This window comes from Crotalus tigris, unplaced genomic scaffold, assembly GCF_016545835.1.
Source record: "Crotalus tigris isolate CLP2741 ecotype Arizona unplaced genomic scaffold, ASM1654583v1 scf7180000024124.1850442, whole genome shotgun sequence".
Taxonomy (NCBI): Eukaryota; Metazoa; Chordata; class Lepidosauria; order Squamata; family Viperidae; genus Crotalus; species Crotalus tigris.
In genome coordinates, this window is record NW_024100400.1 from 1,376,083 (window position 1) to 1,401,531 (window position 25,449).

General features: G+C 35.9%; 1 protein-coding gene across 28 annotated transcripts in view; it reads left to right on the plus strand.

The window, feature by feature from the left end:
- The window catches only part of ADGRL3 (adhesion G protein-coupled receptor L3), a 638,839-nt gene that overhangs the window by 492,028 nt on the left and 121,362 nt on the right, over positions 1-25,449 (plus strand). For all 28 annotated transcript variants that reach the window (XR_005554203.1, XM_039322771.1, XM_039322772.1 and 25 more), the window contains 2 exons: positions 5,446-5,512; positions 8,209-8,300. Coding sequence is in view for 27 of the 28 variants with exons in the window: in XM_039322771.1 (XP_039178705.1) it covers positions 5,446-5,512; positions 8,209-8,300 (159 nt within the window). In the remaining variant the exon portion in view is untranslated. The remainder of the gene's footprint in view (positions 1-5,445; positions 5,513-8,208; positions 8,301-25,449) is intronic.

Here is a 25,449-nt window from a genome sequence, read left to right on the forward strand (position 1 = left end):
TGCTGGACAAGTAGGATCTACTTTAAGTATACTGAATGATCTTAGCATTAGCCAAGCCTAGTCATATAGATCAAAACCAGCTCTTTGAATTGAATCCAGAAGGCTATATTTTGATCTTTTTGAAGCAGAGATGCCAACAGACGTAGAAGAATACATAGATAATCTTGGAGAAAACATATAGCATTGGTTAGTAAAACATGAGTTTAGCCTGAGAAAACCTGAAGGTATAAGAAAGAAATTCAACTTTGCCTCACTCTGGCTCTTTTTGATATAAGAGGGAGGGGGAAATGCATCAAGATTTCAAGGTTTTATTTATCATTTATCTATTTGTTTGAATGTTTTAGCTGCTAAACTTCAATGGACTCTAAGATAATGTTATTTTAGCCAATGCCAATTAGATATACTTAGAGTTCTAGTATTTCTTATGATGTTAGATTCCTGACTTTGCCTACCTTGCAAATAACAACTCTTATTCACTAATGAACAGGGTGCTGAATTTTAAAGGCAATCTCATGTAGAGAGCACTGCAGTAATTTAGTCAGAAGAAGAGTATGAGTCACCATTTGCAGGGTTATCTCCTACAGAGAGTGCCACAACTGGCACAACCAGTTTAAGCTGGACAAAATCTCCCTTCCCCAACCATGGTCTCCTTCCCCAACCATGGTCTGATTTTTGTCATGAGCCTGGAAAGACCTCCTCAGACCATGTACCTTCTTTTTGAAAGAAGGTGCTGCTCCATTGAGATAATCATATGTTTTTGGTCAAATAGTGACCAGTCTTTCTGGGATTCAGTTTCAATCTATTTCTCCATACCTGGGCCCACGATCCAGGTACAAGGTCAACACTTCCATTATATTACAGGCTTGAGGCTCAGATGTCAGTCTGGATATTGCAGTATATTCATGATAGTCCATCACAAAGTAAGAGAAAATTTCTCCCATTAGGTTCATGTAATTTATTCTCTGCCCATACTACCACTTGCTAAAATCACCTACTTAGGAAGGAGCAGAACCACTGCAAAATAGTGCCCCTCATTCCCAATCATTACAGGAATCTCCGAAGATATGAGCAATGGAAGATAATTAGCGCCAATAAGAAATAAAAAAAAGGACTAGAAATGACTCATTGTCCTCATCCAGATCCCAAATAGCACAAACATATTGGTTCCTGCTGCCTGTCTGGGCATGGAATGAGAAGAATCTAGATAATCCACTGATATGGCCAGATCCAGGAGGAGCCACTTCAAGACAGATTGTACCTTTGCCTTATTCAGGGCACATACACTAACCCTCTTCAAACAAGGAGTTATCATCTCTCTTAACATCCAGCCACTGTCCAAGTGATGACTAAATCAGATTGCAAGGCATTCTTCTCCTGGAATGGTCCAAGTCTAAGGGTCACTTCATTCTCACACCTCAGAACAGATACTGCTGATTGTCCCAAAGATACTTTTTCACAAGGCAACTGGACTTTCTTGTTTTTCTTTGAAGATGTTTTGCTTCTCATCCAAGAAGCTTCTTCAGCTGTGAGCTGAAGAAGCTTCTTGGATGAGAAACAAAACGTCTTCAAAGAAAAACAAGAAAGTCCAGTTCCTGCGTGAAAAAGCATCTTTAGGACAACTATGACCTGGATGATTGAGAATCTCCATAAACAGATACTAATGATGTTATGCCCATAGACTGTTTGCATTGTATTGCAAAAAATGTGATCGTATCTGAAATAGGAATGACTTGTGGAACAAGTGGTAAAGAAAAAAAGTGGTAAAGAAAAAAATTAGGTTTCACATCAAGATGGAGCAAACTGAAGCTTAATTCACTTAAGAAAATTATATTAGCTTTAAAGAGAGAGGAGGATTTTCTGGTTTATAAAGTTAATCTACCTAGCCATGTGTATCCTGAAAAGCTCTGCTCATCAGTTGGAATAACTGCAAGGACAATTATTCTTTGGCTAACTCATATTTTTCAAATGGGGAAAAGTATGATACAGTTGAAGTTGCTCCTTAAAGGGTAGACTATCATGGCTCCCAATTTGTATGAATTATGAATGTCCATGAAGAAAATATGGTGAGGCATCTTTCCTCTTTGGGTCATGAGTAAACAAAAACATTTTTTTGCAGGATAAACAAAGAATATTGCCTCCCTACTTTATCCTGCATGGACTTCTCTGTAAATGCAGGAGGAGACAAAGACTACCCAGTTCCTTCTTCTTCCTACACAAACTTATGATATAATTGGAAATACTTATATATTGTGGAATGGTGGTCTTCTCACTACAACCCAGCCCCAAGATATAATTTTGCCCACTGGAATAAGTGGGAAATGAAATCACGACCCTATGCTAGAAATAGTTCTCTAAAGTTCCATATATGTGTCTATGTTTGTGTGTTTGTTTCTCTCTCTATGTATGTACGTGAATAAGCTTATGTAATGAAGACCTAATTAGTGATTTCTCAGCAGTCAGGTGGGGTTACTTAAGCAAGTCTATCCTGTTGATCTGGTAGAGTAGGCATGTCAAACTCCCGACGTCATGTGACGTCGTGCAAAGTATCGGGCCGGTTTTGCCATTGCCGGTGGGCGTGACTTCCACGTGACACATCTGGCCTGCAGGCCGGCAGTTTGACACCCCTATAGTAGAGGATGCTTTTAAAAGTATAGCAATTTTCTCAGGCTGAACCAAATAAAATCTGACAGATTTTTATCTTATTTGATTTAGTATATTGTATTCAAGCATTTCTGCTGATAGGCAACTTTGAGGAGCAGGATGAATAACCACAATTAAAGTTTGATGTAAACATGGTAATAAAATAACTATTTCGATGAAATGAGTTTCCACAGAATTTGACGAATTGCATCATAGGGTATTGTAGAAACTTCATGATGTTCATGTCTTTTAACATGATTTTTGAGAAAACTTGGTGAACTGATAAAATACAGCCTGACTTCATTATAGGGACTACCTCGACAACCATTTACAAATACTATGGTAACAAATGATAGCAAATAGTAGTAATGTAACCATTTTACAACCAATGTGGATAATTACACCCAAATTTCTGCACCTGCAACCATACATGTTGGAGCAAGAATAACACTGGCATTGCTGACTAAGAGAACTTTATCTAAATGAGATGGCAGCAACCTGCAAACTTTGTAGCCTCTCTCTCTCTCCCTCTCTCCCCCCCTCTCTTTCTCTCTTTCCGTGTGTGTGTGTGTGTGTGTGTGTGTGTGTGTGTGTGTATGAAATAGTTTGTTTAGTGACAAATTTGTTCTGTTTACCAGAACAAATTGCAATTGCAAAATAAGGACATACTGAAACATACAATTGGAGCAAGGTAAATATTGTCCATACTTTGAAAAAGAGAGTAGAAAAGATGGTATCAAAAGAAAATCCAAAGAGCTATAGATTGGTCAGTCTGCCATTATTATCTGGAATGATTCTAGAGCATATTCTAGAGCAGATTCAGACCTTGATCAGTGGTGGGATTCAGCTGGTTCGCACCACTTCAGCAGAACTGGTAGCTAATTTTTTGTTGCCCAGGCCCAGAATGGACTTCCGGAAGTGGCATCCACACAGAGAACTGGTTGTTCACATATTTGAATCCCACCATTGACCTTGATACCATTCAGTAATAACCACATTTGTTGAAGGTAACTCTTTCCACTCTAGCCTTATCTTGTTTTTTTCATTAGGTAATTTCCTTAACAGATTTTGGAAATGCTATAGACTCTGATGATTTCAGCAAAGCATTTACAAAGTACTTCCAGACAATCTCATTAATCAAGCTAGTTAAGTGTATGCTAGATAGCATAAATCAGTGGTTCTCAACCTTTCTAATGCCGTGACCCCATAATACAATTCCCCATGTTGTGGTGACCCCCAACCACAACATCACCGGGTGCCAGGGGCGTGGCCAAAGAAAAGGGGAAAAAATGGCGGACAGCCTTGTTTGGCGACCCCCGTGAAATGATCGTTCGACCCCAAATGGGGTCCCGACCCACAGGTTGAGAACCACTGGCATAAATCAAGGGGATACATGACTGATTCAAAAATATTACTAAAAGAGTGCTCATCAACAGCTCATCAAAGAAATTATTATCAACAGAAAGATTTTTTTGAAGATGACAGAAAATAATAATTTCCTTTTATTTTGGCTTGGTCAGACTCCAGATGAATTATTGCGTACAGTTCTAGATATTACATTAAAAAAGATTCAGACTAACTGGAATGGATGTAGAAAAGAGCAACAGGGATAATTTTGAGGCTAGAAATAAGTCCTATGAAAACAGAGTGAAGGACACCTGGAATGTTTAGCTTGAAGTGATAAAACTCAGAGGTGATATATTTCTTGAAAAGTTGTCAACCCAATCACTGGAGAAAGCAATTATGTTTGGAAGAGTTAGCAGCAAAAGGAAACCAGGCTGCCAAAGAACATGGTGGCTGGACACCATCAAAGCTGACACCAGCCAGAGCATAGAAAAACTCAAAGAAGTAACACAAGATTGAAAGATGTGGAAAGACCTGGCCCCTAGGAGCACTAAGAGTCAGATATGACTGAACGGATAACATCATCTCCATGTCAAACCAAAAGAGAGGAGGACCCATTTTTTATCATTCCAGGATGCAAGATGTAATGATTTAAATTATAGAAAGATAGGTTCTAAGTTAGGAAAAAAACACTTCCTAATAATAATAGTACTTTGACAGCAAGAGAAATAATGGACTCCCCAATGGAGATGCTCAAGTGGAGGCTAGATACTAGGCAGCCATTTGTTTAGGATTCATAATTTGAATTTCTGCATTGACCAGAGGCTGGGCATAATGGCTTAATGGTACCTTCCAGTACTGCAATTCTGTTTGTTTTGTAGCTAGTGATATCTATTTTGTCGCTACAGAAACTAGAAATGGAAATTTTATTTCTAAGATCATTAAGCACTAGGGATATTAAACATAGACAAAATTAAGTGATGAATAATTTAGATTACGAATCTCCTGGCTTAATCATAAGATTCATTTCTAGGAATATTCATGAGGAAGGGAGAAACCTGAATCTGGTTAAGTTTCATACCTGCTAATTTATTTTTCTCTTCACTTACTTTTTAAAGATTTTCTTAAGCGAAAAAGTCAGCTACTGTGAAGCTGATAGGCTGCAAAGAATGGTTGTAAGCTAGATTTTATGGTTGTTTTCATAATTATTTTTAATTGTGAACATCTTCAAGTAAAATTTGTGCTATTTCCTTGTTTCCTCCAGAAGTTAATACTTGACTTTGTCAATAACATTACCAAACATAAACCATATGATCCAATTTCACTGAAGAAGCACTGTAGCATCTCATGCCTCTTAATGCAATATTATACAATTCTCATTTCTCTCTGTTATTCACTTACTCCTGATATCAATTTCATGTGCTATCCCTGAACACCATTTTTCTTGCATTATCATTACAGATGTTGGCTTCGACTTGACACCTATTTCATTTGGAGTTTTATAGGACCGGCAACTTTGATCATTATGGTAAGAATTCTTAATTAGCTGTTTTCTGGAAATGCATCTTTAGGATCTTGCATGTCTTGCATCAAATGTAACTTAATTGGGAAAAGATGATGCCAGAAACCTGGCAGTGGTATTTTCTGCCATGGAAGAACATTATAAAAATGTTTTGCTTTAAATCCCTGAAGATATTGTCACTGAATAGGAAGAAGCAGACTTGGCCACATAACCATAGCTCAAAGAGAACAGAGAGTGAACCTTTGCAGGGGTACAGCTAATGTACCAGTTAGGCCCTTTGCTGGATCTGGAGGTCCCTTGGATAGTTGTTCATGCCCTGTCACTTCACAAAATGGATTAGTATAAAGCATGGGGTTGCCTTGGAGACCACCCAAAGCTACAGCTGGTACAGAATATGGAGGTACAGACAGTGATGGGGATATTGTGTTATGGTGACATGACCCCACTGCTTTGGGAGCTATACTGGTTACCAGTTGGCTTCTGGATGCAATTCAAGAAGCTCTTCCGAGCTTTGGACCTATGTCTCTGAGGGAATATTATCTCCAATTATTTTGTGACCATCTGATACAATCAAGAAGGGTGGATGTGCTCAGGTCTAATCAATTAGGCAATCTCATCTTATGAGATCTGGGATATCTCTTTTCAGTTGCACCATCTGCCCACTGGCTTAACACCCCCCAGAGGTTCATATGGCTCCTACCTTTAGGATGTTCAACTCCAAACCTAGTTGTCTTTCCAGGTCTTCACTCAAAGTGGCCCCTTTAGTTAAGTTTGGTTTTATAGCTGGCTGAATTCTTGTTATATGTCTTGTTTTTTTTCCTTTTTATTTGTAAGAGTTAAGGAGTTGGGTAGCCTCAAAAATGCATAATAAATGAGTAAATATGCATAGTTCCTTAAAAGACCATTTTTCTTTAAAACTTTTCTTATATTAAAGTTTTCAGTTAAAATTAAATTCAGAGGGAACTTTTTGAGAACTCACACTAATTTGCATGAAAATAAATCTCTGGTAGATTTCTTCAGGATTAATTGTTATACCTGTATTCTTTTACAAGTGTTTTCCTTGTAAGAAAATGATTCAGTACAAATGTATCAATATTTTTTCACAAGTATTTTTTCCCATGCTATTCCTAGACAAGATAATGCAAAGACAGACTGATAGACAGACTGATTGATTGGCTTTTGGGGATAATTTATTTGCTTTGTGTTATTTGAGAGCAATCAAATTCTACAATGCATCATCCCAGCCAGCATGTCATAATATTTGTGAGTTTTGAAAGTAGAACACAAATCTGAAATAGAAGAGAATTTAAGATTTTAAATGGAAAGTCACATTCCAGGTATCATAATTTATGTAGCCCTATACAGGCAAATCAGCAAGATCTATATTTTTATAGCTTTAACTTTTTCACTAGTTATTTGTATAGTGATTTTTTTAGAAAACCAAGAGGCTCAATGGAGTATTTTCCCTTAAAGGCTCATATCTCCTGAATGTCTTTCTTTTTAAGCGAGGGAAGACATAAGTAAACTCACTCAACTGTCTCCTCTAATTCACTCGAATTCTTGGTGTCTATTGGAAACATTATCCTTCAGAGAAGGTTTGCTACTTACAAAATCACTGCAGCAAGCTTTGAGAAAATACAGAAAGCCCCTCTGAGTGCAATCACATTGAAATAATCTTTCTATAATTCAGTGTAAGATTATGTTATAACAATGGTGTCCCCAAAATTAGAAAAGATATAAGGATTGATGGCTCCCTTTAAAAGGATCAAAGTCTTTTGGAGATTTTTTGCTTTGTAAAAAACACTCTTTTTAAAAATGTTACTTTGAAAATTTCTACTGAGCAGAGATGCTAAATTTGGTTTATTCGGGGTTAAAGGTGACATTTCTTTTAATCCAGAATCTTAATGACTTATACCAAACTAGTTTGTTGAATATGGTAAAATTGCTTGGTTTTCACAATGTTTCAGGACATTTATAGAAACAAAACTCTTTTAGTGTAAGGGTGGGGAGGGCAAGGTATCTCTACATTGTCTATTAAAATCTACTTTGTCTATCCTTATGGTACTGCTTTTTATTTTGCGGTGTGCTACATTACTTCATTCTGTCTTTGTTCAATCTTACAGAATCTTACAGTATATATATTAATCCTAGAATGTGCTGGAAGAATAACGATAAACACACTCCAGAGACTCAGAAAACCGATGTGTCATTTCTCTTTTACTATTAGAAAAAACATTAAAACAAGTTGCTTTGATATTGTGGTTGGGATAGTTTTGTGAGTTTTGTTAATTGCTTTTCTATGTACAGCTTTCTGTTGTCCATGCAAACTAATAAAGTCCAGTGGACTTTATCTGCTGTGGATAATGCAAAAGAATATTCAAGTCTATTTTTCATTGAGTACATACCAGGTTATTCCTCTTCAGACTTGGAGGGGACAAGAATTCATCCATATAAAATGAATAATTATTTAAATATACTGTCAGAAATAAAGTTCCTAATCTTCTGGGGTACATCTACTCCTTAGAACATAGATTCACTTTACTGTGTGGTATGGAAAAGTAATTGAGTCTTGAGCATCTCTCTCTGCTTTTGGAACTATTATAGTCCATAAATAGTTGTATAATATCAAAGAAAACTAGGTTCATCCTTTTTCCTCTTCTTATAACTTGCCATTTTATTTTACTTATTTGATTTTATTTCAGCTTAATGTAATCTTCCTTGGAATTGCCCTTTATAAAATGTTTCATCATACTGCCATTCTGAAACCTGAATCAGGGTGTCTCGACAATATCAAGTAAGTAAATCCTTCCCACTTTCTTTATTGTTTCCAGCTGAATTACACAATGGAGTACTAAACTAAGATATTTGTGTCCTGATACTGTACTTATGTCCTGAATGAAATTAAGGGTGTCGGGGACCAACTAAATACAAAGACATCTAAATAACTAAATTAACTGCAGTCAATTTACTGTGGACTTAAACCATCCCGTTAGTGTCCATATTTTATTATTCAGTTTTTCATACGAATGTCTTGCTTTGGGGCGAAGGACAAATAAATCATATTCAGGCATAGCAAGCACATTGGAGTTTCGTCTTCATGGTAAGGCCAGTAATCTTTTCAAATGATGGACATAGGTGTCAAAATAGTAAAAATAAAATAGCAAAAATATCATAAACTTGATGAGTTTGCTGACGTTTTAGCAATGTCTTTCTCGACATTTTGTGTAAGAATTCAGAAATCTTGCGAGACTTTGGCCATGTGATCGTATAGAGTTTGGCAGTTATATGGGTGCCATTTAGGTTAAAAATATAATTTGTACTGAACATTGAAGCAATGAATGCAAAAGCAGGAAATAATTTTATGTTGTTGATTTATTTTGTATTGCTAACATGGATGGATTTTTTTATTGATTCAATGCTAGCAAGTGTAATATCTGCCCCACTTTTCTATGGTATAATATATTGAATGGCTGCTTCTGCTTCTCTGCTGGACTGATTACAAGGGCCTTGGATGTTCATGCTTAAACAAACCAAAACAGAAACAAATCATGAGCACAGCTTTAAAAATGAATAACAGCATCTTGGATTAAACAAAACTGGAAAACAGATTCCCCCCCCCCCCAATATTAGAGGAAAGTCGGGCCCATTATTTAAAAATAATATTATTAAAACTAATATTTAGAAAGACATTACACAAACTGTATTAGAAAGGTCAGAGATTATCACCAAAAAGAATACCTGCTCGCCTTTCATGAGGAGATTTACCACCTTTGCAGTATCTTTCCTCTGATGCTTACAAATACTTTCCAAAATTACATTTAGAAGGAAAAGCAAGGAACGGGTATTTCAGATCTTTAGCTACTCTTAATCTTGTAAAGTGATCATTTCTTCCTTCTCCTCATGTAGACCACTATCTTATTGTCAAATGCTCTTGCAAATTATTTTTTGCCCATGCACACAAACACACACACATACACACATACAAGAATGCGTGCCTCTATATATTCATAAAGATCTGGTGACTTCCTTCAGCAGCACAACAGCTACTATTTCTATTTTTTCCCCTCTTACAGTGATTGTTTGGACATGTAAATGTCAGGTGATTACTGTTGAAATAAAGAAGAACGCACATACTGAAGTTATTTTGGGGGGAAAAAGTGTTTAAAATGGTAAAATAGATTGAAAAGGCAATTGATGGTCTGTATTTGCTTTTTGAAGAGAAATTGCTCAGCTTATGGAAGGATTTCTCTTTTAAAAGCAATAGAAAAAGAATCAATCCATCATTCTTGTCAGTGAGCACACACAAACCTCTATCCTGCGTCTTCATCCCGTGTGTGTGTGTGTGTGTGTGTGTGTGTGTGTGTGTGTGTGTGTGTGGTGGGGGAAGGTGAAGAGAAGTGTTTGAAGAGAACTTCAAGAGGACAACTGGTCTATAATACTCTTCAAGATCTCTATGAGTTTGTGGCCCATAAACTGGATAATAATCTCTTAGTTTGATTCAGTAAGGTTTTTTGTGTCCTATCTTCCTTGATGCTTATCTGGGGAAAAATTCTATCTACTGTATCTAATCTACTTCCTTTTCCAGCATTCCTAAGATTTCCAGAATTAAAAAAATAGGTTTAGTAATACTCTTAATGATAAGAATAAACTTAATAAGGGTAGTTTTCTAAGTAGATATGTAGGTATGTAGATGCATATGAACAAATCATAGACAAATTTATGTCTTATCCCTATATCACATACAATCGCTGACAGAGAGATCTTATAAGATTTGGGGAGCAAGATGATGACCCTCTTCTCCTGGAAGGTGATCTGGTTTCTCATATGCTGGAGAAGAGAAATAGAAATAAGAGCATGTCATGGCAGACTGCCATGCTGGTTGTCCTATCATCTTACTTGAAGGTCAGGAGCCATCCTCTTGGTATTGCTGCTGATCCATAATCATGGGTCATCATGGCTAATAATTACTGTAAACACCCTCCAATTTCTAGTGATTATAAGACAACACTACTGCAATTAGAATACTTAGTTTGTAATCCTCTCTTGGAAAATCCTCAGTCTCATAATGATCACTACTTATAAAAAACAATGTATAGATTAAAAGTACACCAAAATGTCAGCCATAATTATCAGAGGCAGAAAAATCTTTTTTCCAAATAAAGCTGTAAGATTTGGTTTAAAAGCTGAAATATAAAATTATGTGTAGTGTGAGATAAATTACATCCATTTCTGTCTGTTATCCAATGAAGCTGATTTGTACCAAGAAAAATTTATAGCGTGATGCAATGCCTTGCAGCCAAAAGAATCAAAAGGAGCTTAAGAACAAACTGGTTGCAAATGTAGCAATTAGACTATAGAATACTAGAGTTGGAAGAGACCCCTTGCTCAAGCAGGAAACCCTATTCCATTTCAGACAAATGGTTATCTAGTATGTTTTTGAAAACCTCCAGTGATGGAGCACCCACAACTTCTGAAGACAAGCTATTTCATTGGTTGATTGCTCTAACAGTTAAGAAATTTTTCTTTAGTTCCAGGTTGCTTTTTTCCTTGGTTAGTTTCCATCCATTGTTTCTTGTCTTGCCTTGTCTTGCCAGCAATTGTCTGCAATCCATTAAAGCAGCTGTGTCTTTTCCCAGCATCACATTTTTGCCCTCCACAGCTGCTGTATGATAATGGAAAACAACTTATTTGGTTGAAGGAGTTGGAGAGAAATGCTGTATTCATAGCTCTGCATAGTCCAAAATACCTTTTTCCCTTGAAATTCAAAGTATATATAATTTACATAACTTACTTTTCCCAGGAAGCATTACTAGTCTATAAAGGTAATTGGTTTAAACTGGAAAATAAGAATACCATCACCACCACTTCTTTTATTGTTATTTGTCACATTATTATATGTTACATTCAATATCTGAAGTAATTAACTGAAAATTGTGAGATTAGATATTAGATCACATTGGTTAATCTAAAGCAAAGTTCTTCTTTGCTTATTAGTTTAGTTAATAAATGCTGACACACCTGGTAGGCCTACCAGGTGTGTCAGCATTTAAAGTGATAAAAAAATTGAATACATGTTTCTTCAGATTGCTTTTTATAGTATAGGGGTGTCAAACTGCCTGCCCATGGGCCAGTTGCATCAGATGGATGCTGCACCCACCCCAGCTCCAGCAATGCAAAAACAGTTGTGATACATCCCAACACATTACATGACGCAGGAAGTTTGACACCTGTGCTATAATAGATAGGGATACATCTCTACTTAGAACATTTAATCATTGATTGTACAGAATAAAGTTTCTGTATTACTTTATCTTCAGCTAGACTAATCAGGGAGAGAAACTGTGTTCAATATTATTCACAGAGATACATTTCCAATGAAATGTTCTTGAGAATCTGAGAATGAAACAAATGAAATAAAAAGAAATAAAAGCATTTCTACTGATACTGTCTTAAGAGGTTAAGATAAGTACACACAACTCTGCAGTCAGAAAAAGAACCTGCTGTATATTTGCAGCAAGTACAAAGTTATAGTCATGCTTTGTACTAGTAAAGAGAACTTGGAACAGTCAGTGGCCATATTTCAGCTCTTAAGAAAAGACGAAGTGTGATTATATCAAATCAGCTCTGTGAAATTGGAATTCAGAAATAACTTTTAGATCCTCACAGAGGAAAAAGCTCTGGTTCCCTAGACAAAGCATAGGAAACTATGCGGAACGGGTGGCTAGAAATGAACAGAATGGATTCAGATTGTACCTTCAAGAGAACAAAAAGTGTTGTAATAGTTGGTTACTTGCTATTATGAGGAATAGAAACTAGAAATAATATATGCTGGCCAGATTGGCTCATTTTGACTGTGTGCTGTTTCCCAGAAGGCACATGAAAAAGCAGGTGCCTAGATTCATCAAGTAAACTTTTCAAAGAGTCTGTGGAGATCAGGTCATGGTTCTCCAGGTGATGGTTGTCCCAAAGGTGCTTTTTTCAAAAGGCAACTAGACTTTTCTTTGTTTGTTTCTTCTTGAAGACATTTCACTTCTCATCTAAGAAGCATCCTCAGTTCTGACTGAATGGGGAATGGAAAGATTTATATTCCTTGCAATCATCTGGTTGTTAGCACTTTGAAGGTCGGTCATGGTAAAAGAGGCCATCTATCTTAAAATTTAATAGCCCTCTCTCAACAAAGGGGGAAGAATACAACGCCACCTATGCCCTGTTTACAACACATTCCTTTCAGCAGTTCCAAGAAGATTTCACAACCATTTGCACTCTGATTCAGATAACTCTGAGGGGATCTCCAACCTGTGGGCCGTGGCCCAGTAGTGGGCCATGGGCTTCTGGCCACTGGGACATGGGACAGGCTGGCCAGTGCACGCACATGTGCACGCACCCCCCCACACACTTGTGGTAGTGCCATGGGGCACAAAAACAGGCTGCCACCACACCTCATGGGGGGAAATGGGACACCACCACTGCTTGGGGGGAAACAGGACGCCGCTGCCATACTACGGGCACAAAAATGGACAGCGCTATGCCGTGCAAGAACAGAGCAGGGATAGCAAATATCATGCAAGCGCTAGCCCCGTCCCATTTGCATCACGTATGTGCTTGTGGCCATGTGCACGTAAAATGCTTCCCCCTCCCTTTCCCTCTGGTCTACCAACTGAGAAAGGTTGGTGACCTCTGGCATAGATAACCCCCAGCATTCAGTCAGAACTGAGGATGTTTCTTGGATGAGAAGTCAGGATGTAGCAGACTCAGTAATTGCCTTAATTTCTCTTGGGAAACAAGAGCTGCAAAATACAGTCATTTTAGGAAATTCCTGGCATTTTTTTTCCTTCAAAGGGATAGAGGAAAGTATTTGGGGCTTAACTATTGTTGACTCAATTGTAATTAATTTAGTCAAATTTTACTATTTAATATTGTAATTTTTGCTCAACTCTAGCTTTGCATAATCATAAGTGTAGGTTAGATTTATAAAAAGGCAATTTTAATAAATCTATAGCCATGATTAACAGGGAGCTGAAAATGGGTAGAACTTCCTAAATAAGTCATTTTAAAAGCAGAATTGCAAACAATTCCATGGTACCCAATGCCCTGCTCATAAAAGGAATACAAATTAAAGCATTCCTGAAATGAATGTGCAACTTAATTGGTTAATTGGTTCTACTGTCAAACTCCCAGTTAGAACATTTTTTGAAAATCCAAACTTCTGTGTCATCTCTTTCCAGAAATCTGCATGGTATTGATATAGCTTCCTCACCCATGAACTTTTTTTCTCAAAGCTACCCATTCCCAGCTCTTTGCAATTTCTTTTTATAAATTTGATTTCTGCCCCAGCTTCTTTGATTTTTTCTTAGAATTGGACAGAGTGCTTGTAGTGAGGCCTGAGCAAAGTAAAATAAAGTGAAACAATTACTTCCTGTGATTTGAAAAAATATGCTTTTCTTGATGCAGTCTAAAAATGAGTTTAACATTTTTGCAGCCACATCACACTGCTGACACATATTCAGTTAGTAATCAACTACTATTCCAAGATCTTTTTCACAAGTACTTTTACTTAACGAGTTATCAGACTGTATCGATACATTTGATTTCTGTTTCCTAAATGCATAACTTTGCATTTGTTAAATTTCATCCTTTTAAATTTTCATTACCTTCTTCTAAATTCCTCTCTTCTAAGGTATTAGTTATTCCCCTCAATTCTGAAACAACTACAAATTTGATAAATTCCTCTATATCATGATTATGATGATATAACAATTTAGATTAAACATATTATTTTACATAATGAAATGCTGAAAAGTGCAGGGCCCAGGATTTAAGTGTATAGTCACTCAGTATTAACTACAGTTTGACAGTGAACTACTGATTAGCAGTCTGACTTCAGTACAATGTTAAGCCATCATTGTATCCATCTAATTGCTATCACATTATCCAGCCAATGTTTATCTAACTATTGAATCAGAATGTCAAAGAGGATTCTGTGAAATGCTTTGCTCAAGTCAAAATATGTCAACATCATTCCCATGGTCTACCAAAGAAGAGATAAGGCTGGATTTCAAAGTTGTTTTGACAAAATCATGTGGAATTTTGATAATTAGTGCATGGTTTTCAACAGTGGTGGGATTCAAATATGTGAACAACCAGTTCTCTGTGTGGATGCCGCTTCCAGAAGTCCATTCTGCGCCTGGGCAACAAAAAATTAGCTACCGGTTCTGCCGAAGTGGTGCGAACCAGCTGAATCCTATCACTGGTTTTCAAGCTTTTTAGAGACTGATTTTTTTTTTTTTTTGCTTAAGAATTTCCCAGATCTAATCTTTGTCTCCTATGTCTTCTTTTCCCATATTGTTTTACTAGTATCTGACACATAACCGTGGGCAAGCATTTTGTTAAATAACTGTTAATCATAAGAATATTAACAATGATTTCTGTACTTTGTTATAATTTACATTTTGTTCCCCATGTTTTTTCATTTTTTTTAATTTTTATTTTTCCTTTTTCACTTTACAAAAACAAAATACAAAATACATTTTTTCCTTATATCTCTTACATTTATTTACAATTATTTACATCACTTCTCATACTTTTTTATTCCTCAGTTCTAATCAGTTGTAACACTTATCCCACATTTCATAAAATTCTGTAGCTTCTTTGTCAGAGTAAATTTGTACATCTCAGCGCATTCTAGTATCTTGGAAATAATCATATCATTTGTTGATATTTTTCCCTTTTCCAGCATTGCGCATATGCAATGCGTGCCGCTGTTATTATATGTACAATGATGTGTTGAAGTTATTTTTTCATCTTTGGATTAATTATACCTAATAAGAATAATTTGGTGTTGAAGTTGTTTTTTCATCTTTGGATTAATTATACCTAATAAGAATAATTTGGGTTTAAGTTCGATTCATTCTTTTGTTATTTCCTGTATCCATCTCCTTATCTGCTCCCAATAAATCTTTGCTTTGGGGCATTGCCACCACATATGATAGAATGTTCCCTCTTTGTTTTTGCATTTCCAACAGTCCAGATTCATATTTTTATATATCTTGGCCAATCTCGCCGGTGTTAAATGCCATCTATAGAACATTTTATAATGGTTTTTTTTATATGCAGTTGACAGTGTTAGTTTGCAATTTATGTTCCATACTCTTTCCCATTATTCTAATTTTATATTTCTACCTATATTCCTTGCCCATGCTATCATTGGACCTTTTACTATTTCTTCTTCTAATTCTAGTTCTAATAAATATTTGTAGGTTTTTATTAAAAATGTTCCTTCCTTACCTGTCAATATTTTGTCCAATTGCTGTGGTACCCGACTTATTCCATATTCTACCATATCTTTGCTATATTTTGATTGTATCTGTAAGTATGGCTACCAGTCAATAATTATTCCCTATTCTTTTAATTCCTCCCTTGATCTGAGCTTTCCTTGATTATCTAATAGTTCTTTGTATCTTGTCATCTTTTTTTTGTCCAGTGTATTTGGGTGGATCATTGCCTACATCGGTGAGGCCCAATTTGGTATTTTCGTATAGTATTTCTTTTTAACCCTTTCTCACGTCCAAATCAGCACATCTCTTATCTGGTGCCGGTAAAAATCTGTGTGTGACTTCTTATATTTTCCCCATAGAAAGGCATGCCAACCAGCCTGTAAATCATGTCCTTCAATTGTTAAAACCCTTTTATTTTCTAAATTTATCCAATCCCTAATCCAAAGTAATCCCGCTGCTTGGTAGTAAGTTTCCCATTTTGGGAGCCCAAGGCCACCTCTACTTCTACTATCCTGTAACACTTTAACGTTTATTCGTGCTTTTTTACCCAACCATATAAATTTATTAATCATTTTATTTAATTCCTCAAAAAAAAATTTCTAATTTTATTGGAACTGTCTGAAATAGATATAATAATTTTGGTAGAATATTCATTTTGATCACAGAAATCATTCCTAATAATTGTAATTTTCCCCAAGTCTCTAAATCTTTTTTCATTTGTAATATCATTTTTTATAATTGTCTTCTGTTATTGAAGAACATCTTATAGTAAGCCAAATCCTAAATATTTAATCTTTTTTACAATTTGCAATCCCAAATTTTCTTCTAATTTTCTTTTTTGTCTTTCAGTTAAATTTTTTACTAACATTTAGTCTTTTCCTTATTAATTTTTAGTCCTGCCACTATCCCATATTTTTCTATTTCATTTATTAAGATATTTCCTCTCTCTAGTGGTTCCTCTATAAAAAACACCAAATCGTCTGCAAATGCCTGTGTCTTATATTCTTCTGTTTTAATCCTTTTATCTCTTTATTGGTTCTAATTTGGGTTAGTAGCACTTCTAGCATTAAAATAAAATGTAGAAGTGACATTGGGCATCCCTGACTTACTCCTTTATTTATTTCAATTTTCTCTGTATTCTCTCCATTGATTATTACTCTAGTCTTTTGTATCTTATATATTGCCTTTATCATTTTCTCGAACTCTTATCTTTGTGAAGCTATTTTTCTCATATTTTTGTGAAGCCATTGAAAAAGAAATTTGGCACTCTTTCCTGAGCCCTCAAAGCTTCCTTCATAGCTGATATGAAGTTCTGGGAGAAGACATCTATTGTTTAAAATAATATTGTCAGGTGCTCTATGCACATCTGCATGCTCTCTGAAGCACACATTGCCTCTTGAATCTGGATTTCTGCACAGACATAATATGTAATGGTGATGGTGTTCACATAATATGTAAAAAGAAATCAAGATAGTGGTTTTGACTGCAACAAAAACTCCATCTACTTTATGTCTGAGGCAATTCTGAGAGTTTAAGTCCACACATCTTAAATGTCTAATGGAGATTCTTGAAAAAGCAAGACACATATCTTGCCAAGTTTGAAAAACACTGGACTAGATTATATGCCCATTATATTTATCCCCAGATGACATTGACACCCCACCAAAACTCTCTGAGGCAAAGGACAAAGCAGCTAAGAGGAGACAGAGCCTAGGGTGATATCGTTCATTGTTTAAGACACAGGACTGTTCCACTGAGCTTGTGAGACCAAACGCAGGTAATTTGCTAACAGAAAAATCTAAAGGAAGTTCAAGTGCAGAATTAAGTTTGCCCATGCTTTTCAACTCATAACTAAAATTTTTTTATTTGTCTCTTCTTCTTCTTCTTCTTCTTCTTCTTCTTCTTCTTCTTCTTCTTCTTCTTCTTCTTCTTCTTCTTCTTCTTCTTCTTCTTCTTCTACTTCTTCTTCTTCTTCTTCTTCTTCTTCTTCTTCTTCTTCTTCTTCTTCTTCTTTGCTCTTTCTTTTATTGGACTCACAAAATCTTTCTCCAAAACCTTTGCTGATTTTCTGTGGAATCACAGCATCACTGTTACTGCCATTGAGATGCTTTTCTGTGTTCAATATCACCTTACTTCACTATCCCACTTCCACAATCTTCTTTTATTTTGGACGGAAAGTTTGGTAGGCAAAATAACTAAAATAGTAATGTACAGTTGACACATAGCTTTATTCTGAGTCTCTCCATTCATAAATTCAGAATTGTGTCTTGATTTATTCCTCCAAGCCAGTCAGAGCAGTATTGGGGGGAACAAAAGAGAGCAGTATATTTAGTTGTCCTGGTCTGTAATCAGAGGACTTTGGAGTGGAAATGAACATGCACAGAGTAAGTAAGGCAAGTAGGAAACAGAAGAGATCCCTAGTAATAGGGATGCAAGATACCATTACTTCAAAACAAGGGACTGACTTATATGATGGGTTTTTCTCATTTCCTCCTAGGTAAGATAATCAAGTCTCTTCTGTCACTGTGACAGCTCATAGACATGTCTGTCTCTTCTGTCACATGTGACAGCAATTTTTTCTTCAGATGGAAAGAGAAAATACTTTTTATACTTAATTCTTGCACTGAAGGATTAATGTCATGGTTCCAACAAATGAAACTCTTCAAAAGACTGACTACGTGCTGCGGACAGGTACTTCCACTCATCCAAGTTCTCAGCGATAGATGGTTTTGCAGTTTTCCACTGGTCTGGGGAACATGAGGTGCAGGAGTCCCTTCATAGCAGCTCAGCCCGGTCTGCCTTTGAAGTACTTGAGGGTGGCAAGGCCGTCTCAAGGTGTCTGGAGTCTTTGCTGGGTAGGGTCCATTCCGACTACCAGATCAGCTGTCTTCGCGGCTTGGGCTTTGCCCCCAACTGGGAGGCCTGAAAAAATTTCTTTCCCACCGGTGCTCTGGCTGTCGCTCGCCCCTCTGGGGTAGCAGCCACTGCTGGGGTGCTGGATTCAGGAGTTCTCTCTTTCTCCATGCTGAGATCTTCCCTGAATCTTTGTCAGCTTATCCCTCCTTTCTAGGGACAGTAACTGGGGCTCGGGACCCTGAGATAGTTAGGAAAAGTTGGTGAGTTTGGCTTAATGTCATGGTTCCAATAGATGAAACTCTTCAAAAGAACTTTGAGGCACTGTTTACCCTAAAGAATCTTTATTTTGAGTAGCATAATATCGGCACTGCATAATCGAAGCAAAAACTGAATTCCCCTCCCCTGAGCACATAATATCAGAGCACAGTTGCCTCCTTCAATTAACAGTCATAAATCACATTCCCCAATTAGCTTGAAGCACAGGCCTCCTCTCCAGCTCCAGCCCGCCAATTCCTTATCAGCTCTGGTTACAATAACCTTGTTTCTCATGTTAGGTTTGGTGTTGTTAAGTCTAGCTGGACTCTCATTCACATCCCCCCATCCCAGCATCATCTAACTCTAAAAGCAATAGGTAAAAGATGGCTATATTTCCATCTGTTGTCAATGCAAAAACATCTGATGTTAGCAGCGTTGACAATATTGTAGATATAAAATTAAACTTTTATATAAGGTCTTTTTAGATGTATATATATATACAATAAAATAAAAATAAAATAGCCAGACTCACACTAACTGTTCTAACACCTCACTTATTTACCATATAATATGCTTTTACATTGTCCCAGTTTGCAAAATATAAACTATTCTAAAATCATTGACAGATCTATTCCATACCATTACTGAGATATGAGTCAATAGGCCAAGTTTCTTTCCTTTAGCTTACTATCAGGGATCAATTGTGTGTTGATTGAACCTCCCACAATGGCATTAGCTGCTATTGAAGACTTGGACAGTTCTGTCTCAATAACTACCAACATGGGAGGAATATCATTTTACATCAGAAATATCGCCTCAGTATTGGCTAGCTCACTTTTTTTTTACACCAGATGGTAACAAATTTATCATTTGACCAAAATAATAAAAATAAAATATTGCCAATAATAATAATATATATATATTTAAAAAATAATTAAAAATTAAAAAACAGAGCCTCTTTGGAAATGGATGGCATAGAAATTGCAATTATAAAATGGAATTAATGAATAAATAAGTAACATTACTGGCATTACACTGAAGGCTGCCAGGTGCCTACATATCATGTTAATTGTGATCAATTATTTAATGATAGAGACAATATACATAATAACTGATAAATCACTTACAGAAGTCTCTTTTGTAACACTATTTTAAATGCACTAGTATAACACTAAATGATCAAAAACATATCTCCCCCCCAGCGAACCTTTTAAATCCAACTGGGCTGATGGGAACCTAGAATGCTATTATTACATTTAATTATTATGCTATCTAAAATATTTTTGACATTTTTCCATATTAAAACATCAAAGCTTTATAGTAATCAGTGCAACAATTATCAAAATCATAGACAATGCAAATATATATCTTGCACAGATCATAATTTACTTGGGACATTTGATTATCTAATGATGTACTATTTTGCTACTATAAAATAAGTGTTCTGTGCTGTTTACTCTTGTCAGCACTTCCAAATAGGTCAATTCAGGAACTATAAAAACACTAAAAGTTAAATGTACTGATATAAGCTATCTTAAGAGAAAATTGAAAGTCTTACAGAATTTCTCTCTCCCTCCCTTTTCTCCCAAACAGTGTCAAGGTGGACCAGTCTTAGGGTTCCTCCTTATTCCTTTCTGTCTTTGTAAGTGCTACAAAAGCTTTGTAAAGATTTAAAAAAATCCCCTATCATGCTAGCAAGTAAAAGTAATTTTAATATCTTATCCCCATATTTTAATATTACATATACTTTCATAACCCCTTAAGTCATCTTCTAACTAAAAGCCAAAAGTGTCATCATTTGTTCTTTATCAGCAAAACTCCAGTAAGGGAACTAATATAAGAGATATAACTAATTTTCTATTTTAATCTTGATCAAATAAGCCAACCCTGTATTCCTTCCCTGAACTTTAACCAGTTTAATTTTTAACCCTATCATATATACTTCCAGGGCTTGTTTTCTATTCACTTTTTTTTTTACCCAAGAATCTTTCAGAAATTTAACACACCTCTTTTGTATATCCAGTAAGTAAAATTTGCCCTTTTTTATCACTTCTCATAAAGTCTTTCAGTACTTAACGGACTTTCTTTTGGATGCAATTTCTGGATCTAATTTCTAACTATAAAATATAACTCATTCCTCTTCTTTTATATATCTCTGGAAATGATGATCCTAAATAGTAACCTTAGCTTCTGAAATTGCCCATTCTTTTTATTCCCTACAGATAATTATATTTTAAGATCTTTAAGGGAGGTTTAAGCATATCATTCATGAATTCCTGATTCAAATTAGACCTTGTTTGCCTGCAAATCAGCTATATACTATGTATATAATGCTCAACCTTAGAGACAGAATCTACTGCATTTTTGCTTTTGAAACAAGGCAGGGCTTTCTAAGAAATCATCTCCCTTGGTATAAACTGCATGACTTCCAAGGGTAATGGAGATTAATTCTCATTAAGTCAACTAATTAATTTTTTTTCAACTCTAAGTTCCCCTAGGAAATTGGATTAGGTCCCTTTTTGTTGCAAGCAACACCTACTGAACTCAATCCTTAAGTTGCCATAGTAGCCCTCTTTCCTACCCATCTCATAATTCTTAATTATATTTTGAGTGGTTGGATAAAAAAGACATGAGTTAATAAAAGGATTTGTCTGACATCTCCAGGAACAAACAATATTTACAGTTGCAAGATCCAATCTGGCTCAGTCACCAGGACCAGACGTTTATTCTTCCAAGCTTTTGGACTCATGCTGGAGCCCATCTTCAGGGAACTTCTCTTTACTGGAATATGTGCTTTGGTTATTCTATGAGAGTAGAATATTTACAGTGATCTTTTTGCTGTATCTAGGGGTACTGTATCTGCTTTCATTCTCTCTTTTCTCCTACTCTGGGTGAATGGCTACTCTCAGTAGATGGCTATTGGGAATGAACTTCATGAGCTCTCTTAAATATTTTGTGAAAAGAATAGATCTGGAAGGAACCTTGGAGGTCATCTAGTCCAGCCCCCTGCTCAAGCAGGAGAACCTGAGATGGTATATGTTCTCCTGCTTGAGCAGGGGGCTGGACTAGAAGACCTCCAAGGTCCCTTCCAACTCTATTCTATTCTATTCCATTCCATTCCATTTCAGACAAGTGATTGTCTAGTCTCTTCTTAAAAACCTCCAGTGATGGAGCACCCACAATTTCTGAAGGCAAGCTGTTCCACTGGTTAATTGTCCTCACTGTTAGGAAGTTTCTCCTTAATTCCAGGTTGCTTCTCTCTTTGATCAGTTTCCAACCATTGTTTCTTGTCCTGCCCTCTGGTGCTTTGGAGAATAATTTGACCCCCTCTTCTTGGTGGCAGCCCCTCAAATACTGGAATACTATTTCACCCCTATTTCTTCTTTTCTTTAGACTAGCCAGACCCAAGTCCTGCAACCGTTCTTCATATGTTTCAATCTCCAGGCCTTTGATCATCTTAGTTGCTCTTCTCTGAACTTTTTCCAAGGTCTCAACATCTTTTTTGTAGCATGGTGACCAAAATTGCTTACAATATTCTTACTAGGGTTTTATAAAGCGGTACTAATACTTTGTGTGATTTTGATTCTGTGCCTCTCTTTACACAACCCAGGATTGTATTAACTTTTTTGGCTGCTGCTGCACACTGCTGGCTCATGTTCAAGTGATCATCCACTAGGACTTCAAGGACTTCAAACTTGAGCCAAGTTTCACCTAGTCTGTACTTATATCTTTGATTTCTCCTGCCTATATTTAAACTTTGCTTTTCTCCATATTAAAATTCATTTTGTTAGATAGGGTCCATTGTTCAAGTCTGGATCTTTTTGGATCCATTTTGAGGATCCATACTTTGAGTATGAGAAATGCTTGGATGATGTCCAAAGCTTCCACTTTCTGTTAAAGCAGAATCTCCTAAACTGTGAGATGTACCTCCCTTGTAGAGTCCAGAGGAGTTTTGGAGAGCCTTTTAGTTGCATAGGTAAAATAGATCCACCTTTCCCAAAGTTTCATTGTATTATTTTCATTATTCATTTGTGTTCATTTTGGTGTTTAGATTTTAGGGGAAGTGTGTACTTTAAAATTATACTAAAGGGAGGTAGGATGGAAAAAAATTAGGAACCCCTATTTTAAGACAAACAGAAAGTCTGTCCTTCCATCCCCAAGAACAGTAGTTTTGAAATTATTTAAATTCTAATTACCTTTCAGGTTTTGTGACTGTGTGTCCATGTGTGCACCTATGCCAGAGAGATGCATTCAAATCTTTTTATATAGTTTGAAGTCAGTATGTAAAAGGTTTCACTTACCTGGCTTATTTCAAACTTCATGCTTCTTGGCCATCATTGGTAGCTAATATTACTAATTTCTTAAGTAATGTACTTCTAGCAAAGTAAAAGTGCAACTTTCTACACGCAGATGTCATGCAACAATAAGAAGTCCCAAGTCTATAAAACAAACTAGAATAAAAAAAAGTCCTTTGGCTAAAAATGTAGTATTGTCAGTCAAATTTCAAAGACAGGTCTGACTTATATTGAAGTATAATACGGAAAAGATACTGTAGCTCACCAATCAACATTGTTAACACTTGGATTATTGCGATTGGTCTTCCAACCTTTAATGGTAAGTATCAAAATGTACTGTCCAAATGATTACTCAGTAAGTGTGATTCTTTTTTAAAACTTTGGGTAATAATGCTTCAAACGGCAACACAATTGAGAATTATAGAAGCCAAATAGTGAATTGAGTGAAATTTTCATGTCATTTCAAGGGCCACATCACTTATAACTTATTATAATAATAAAATAGGAAAATTAATACTGAAGTTAAATTCTGTCCAGAAATAGCTGCTTTTAGCAAACAGCTGAAGCTGGTGAAACATACTCCAAGAGCTGTTAAGATCCAATAAAGAAAAAAATGCTTCAGATTAGGCATGGCTGTGAACCACCAGAAAAATAGATGTTTCAGTTAAGGAAGCATTATGGAGGTCCTTCATCTTTCTTTGGTTTAGTTACATTTAAAATTGTGGAAGTTGTTTTGGTGGAAATTAATATGATGTCAGCAAAGAGCTTTGAAGAATCTTAGAGTCGAGAATAGATTTAAACAAATTTGCTCATCATTCCTGACAGTTTTTCTTAAAAGATTATGTTTCTCTGCACAAATGTTATATTTTTAAGAATGATTGTGTTTAAAATGTTTGTATTTTTCCTTGAGATCACATATGTATTCATACACATATACAGACATGGAACTGTTTTGTTTTTTTTTTCTGTTTTTATTTGTCTTCCTTTTTAATTCTTCGGGTTTTTTTGTCTTGATGTTTTTCTGTGCAGTTTTTTTTAAAATAGGGACTTATGATCAGTTGTGAATTCATTTCCTTTCGAACTAGCAGTTTTTCATATTGATAGAAGCAGTTTATTTATTTACTTATTTGATTTTTATAATCACCCATTTCAGCAAACAAATCTGGGTTGATCACAATTAATATGTACTATATCAAACCAGTATACTATTAAAAAATGATGTGCCATATCAGTGTAGTGGTTAAGGAGTTAGACTAGGAATAGAGAGACCCAGATTCTAGTCCAGCCTCAGCCATGGGAGCTGGCTCAGTAACTTTGGGCCAGTCTATCTCCTTCAGCCAGTCTTACTTCACAGAGTTATTATGTGGAAATAATAGGAGAAAACACGGAGTTATTATGTGGAAATAATAGGAGACAGCACCTTAAACTCCTGTACAAAAGGTGAGATACAAATCTAAATGAATAATAAATTTAACGACTGAAAGAAAAGAAAATGTTTCTAACTTTTTAACTCTGAAATCTCATCTATTCCTTCTTATACCTTAATTTAGCTAAATGATAATTTTGAGAGGTATCCCAGTAAAACAATTCAGAATTCTCAATAGTCAGTGTCTGGTTAGCAGACACTGGAAGAGCTTTCCTCCAGAAGTTGTGGGTGTTCCATCACTGGAGGTTTCCAAGAAGAAATTGAACAAAATGTTTGTCCTGAATGGTAGATAGTCTCCTGCTTAAGCAGGGGTTGGATTAGAAGACCTCCAAGGCTTATGTTGTATAGTTACTTTTAGCATCATCAGTATAGTGTAATGTGTACTCTTATTCTAAGAGAGCTGATGGAGAAACAGGTTCAGTGAAAAACCTCAAAGTGTTTGGAGTAATACACTGATCATGGCATAAAAGTTTATAGACATTTTTGTTCCACTTATTCAGATGTAACTGATGAAGTGAATTATAGTCAACATCATTCTTTGTCAGTTTGCTGACATAGACTACATACCTACCCTGCTATAAAGACACCTAAACTTCCAGAAAATATCTATTCAGCAGTAATGGATATGAGAAGGAAAACAAGATTTTTGAACTACAGCTTCATCCTTTTTTCAAAAATTCATGTAGATCATAATTTTCATATTATATTTTAAAAAGAAATTATCATGTGTGGTTATTTACATATTACAGTATGTTTGTTTCTGAAAAGACTAATTTCAAAAGCACAGCATGAAAATCAATGCTTAATCAGAAAGAATATAGCTGCAAAAAATGTATT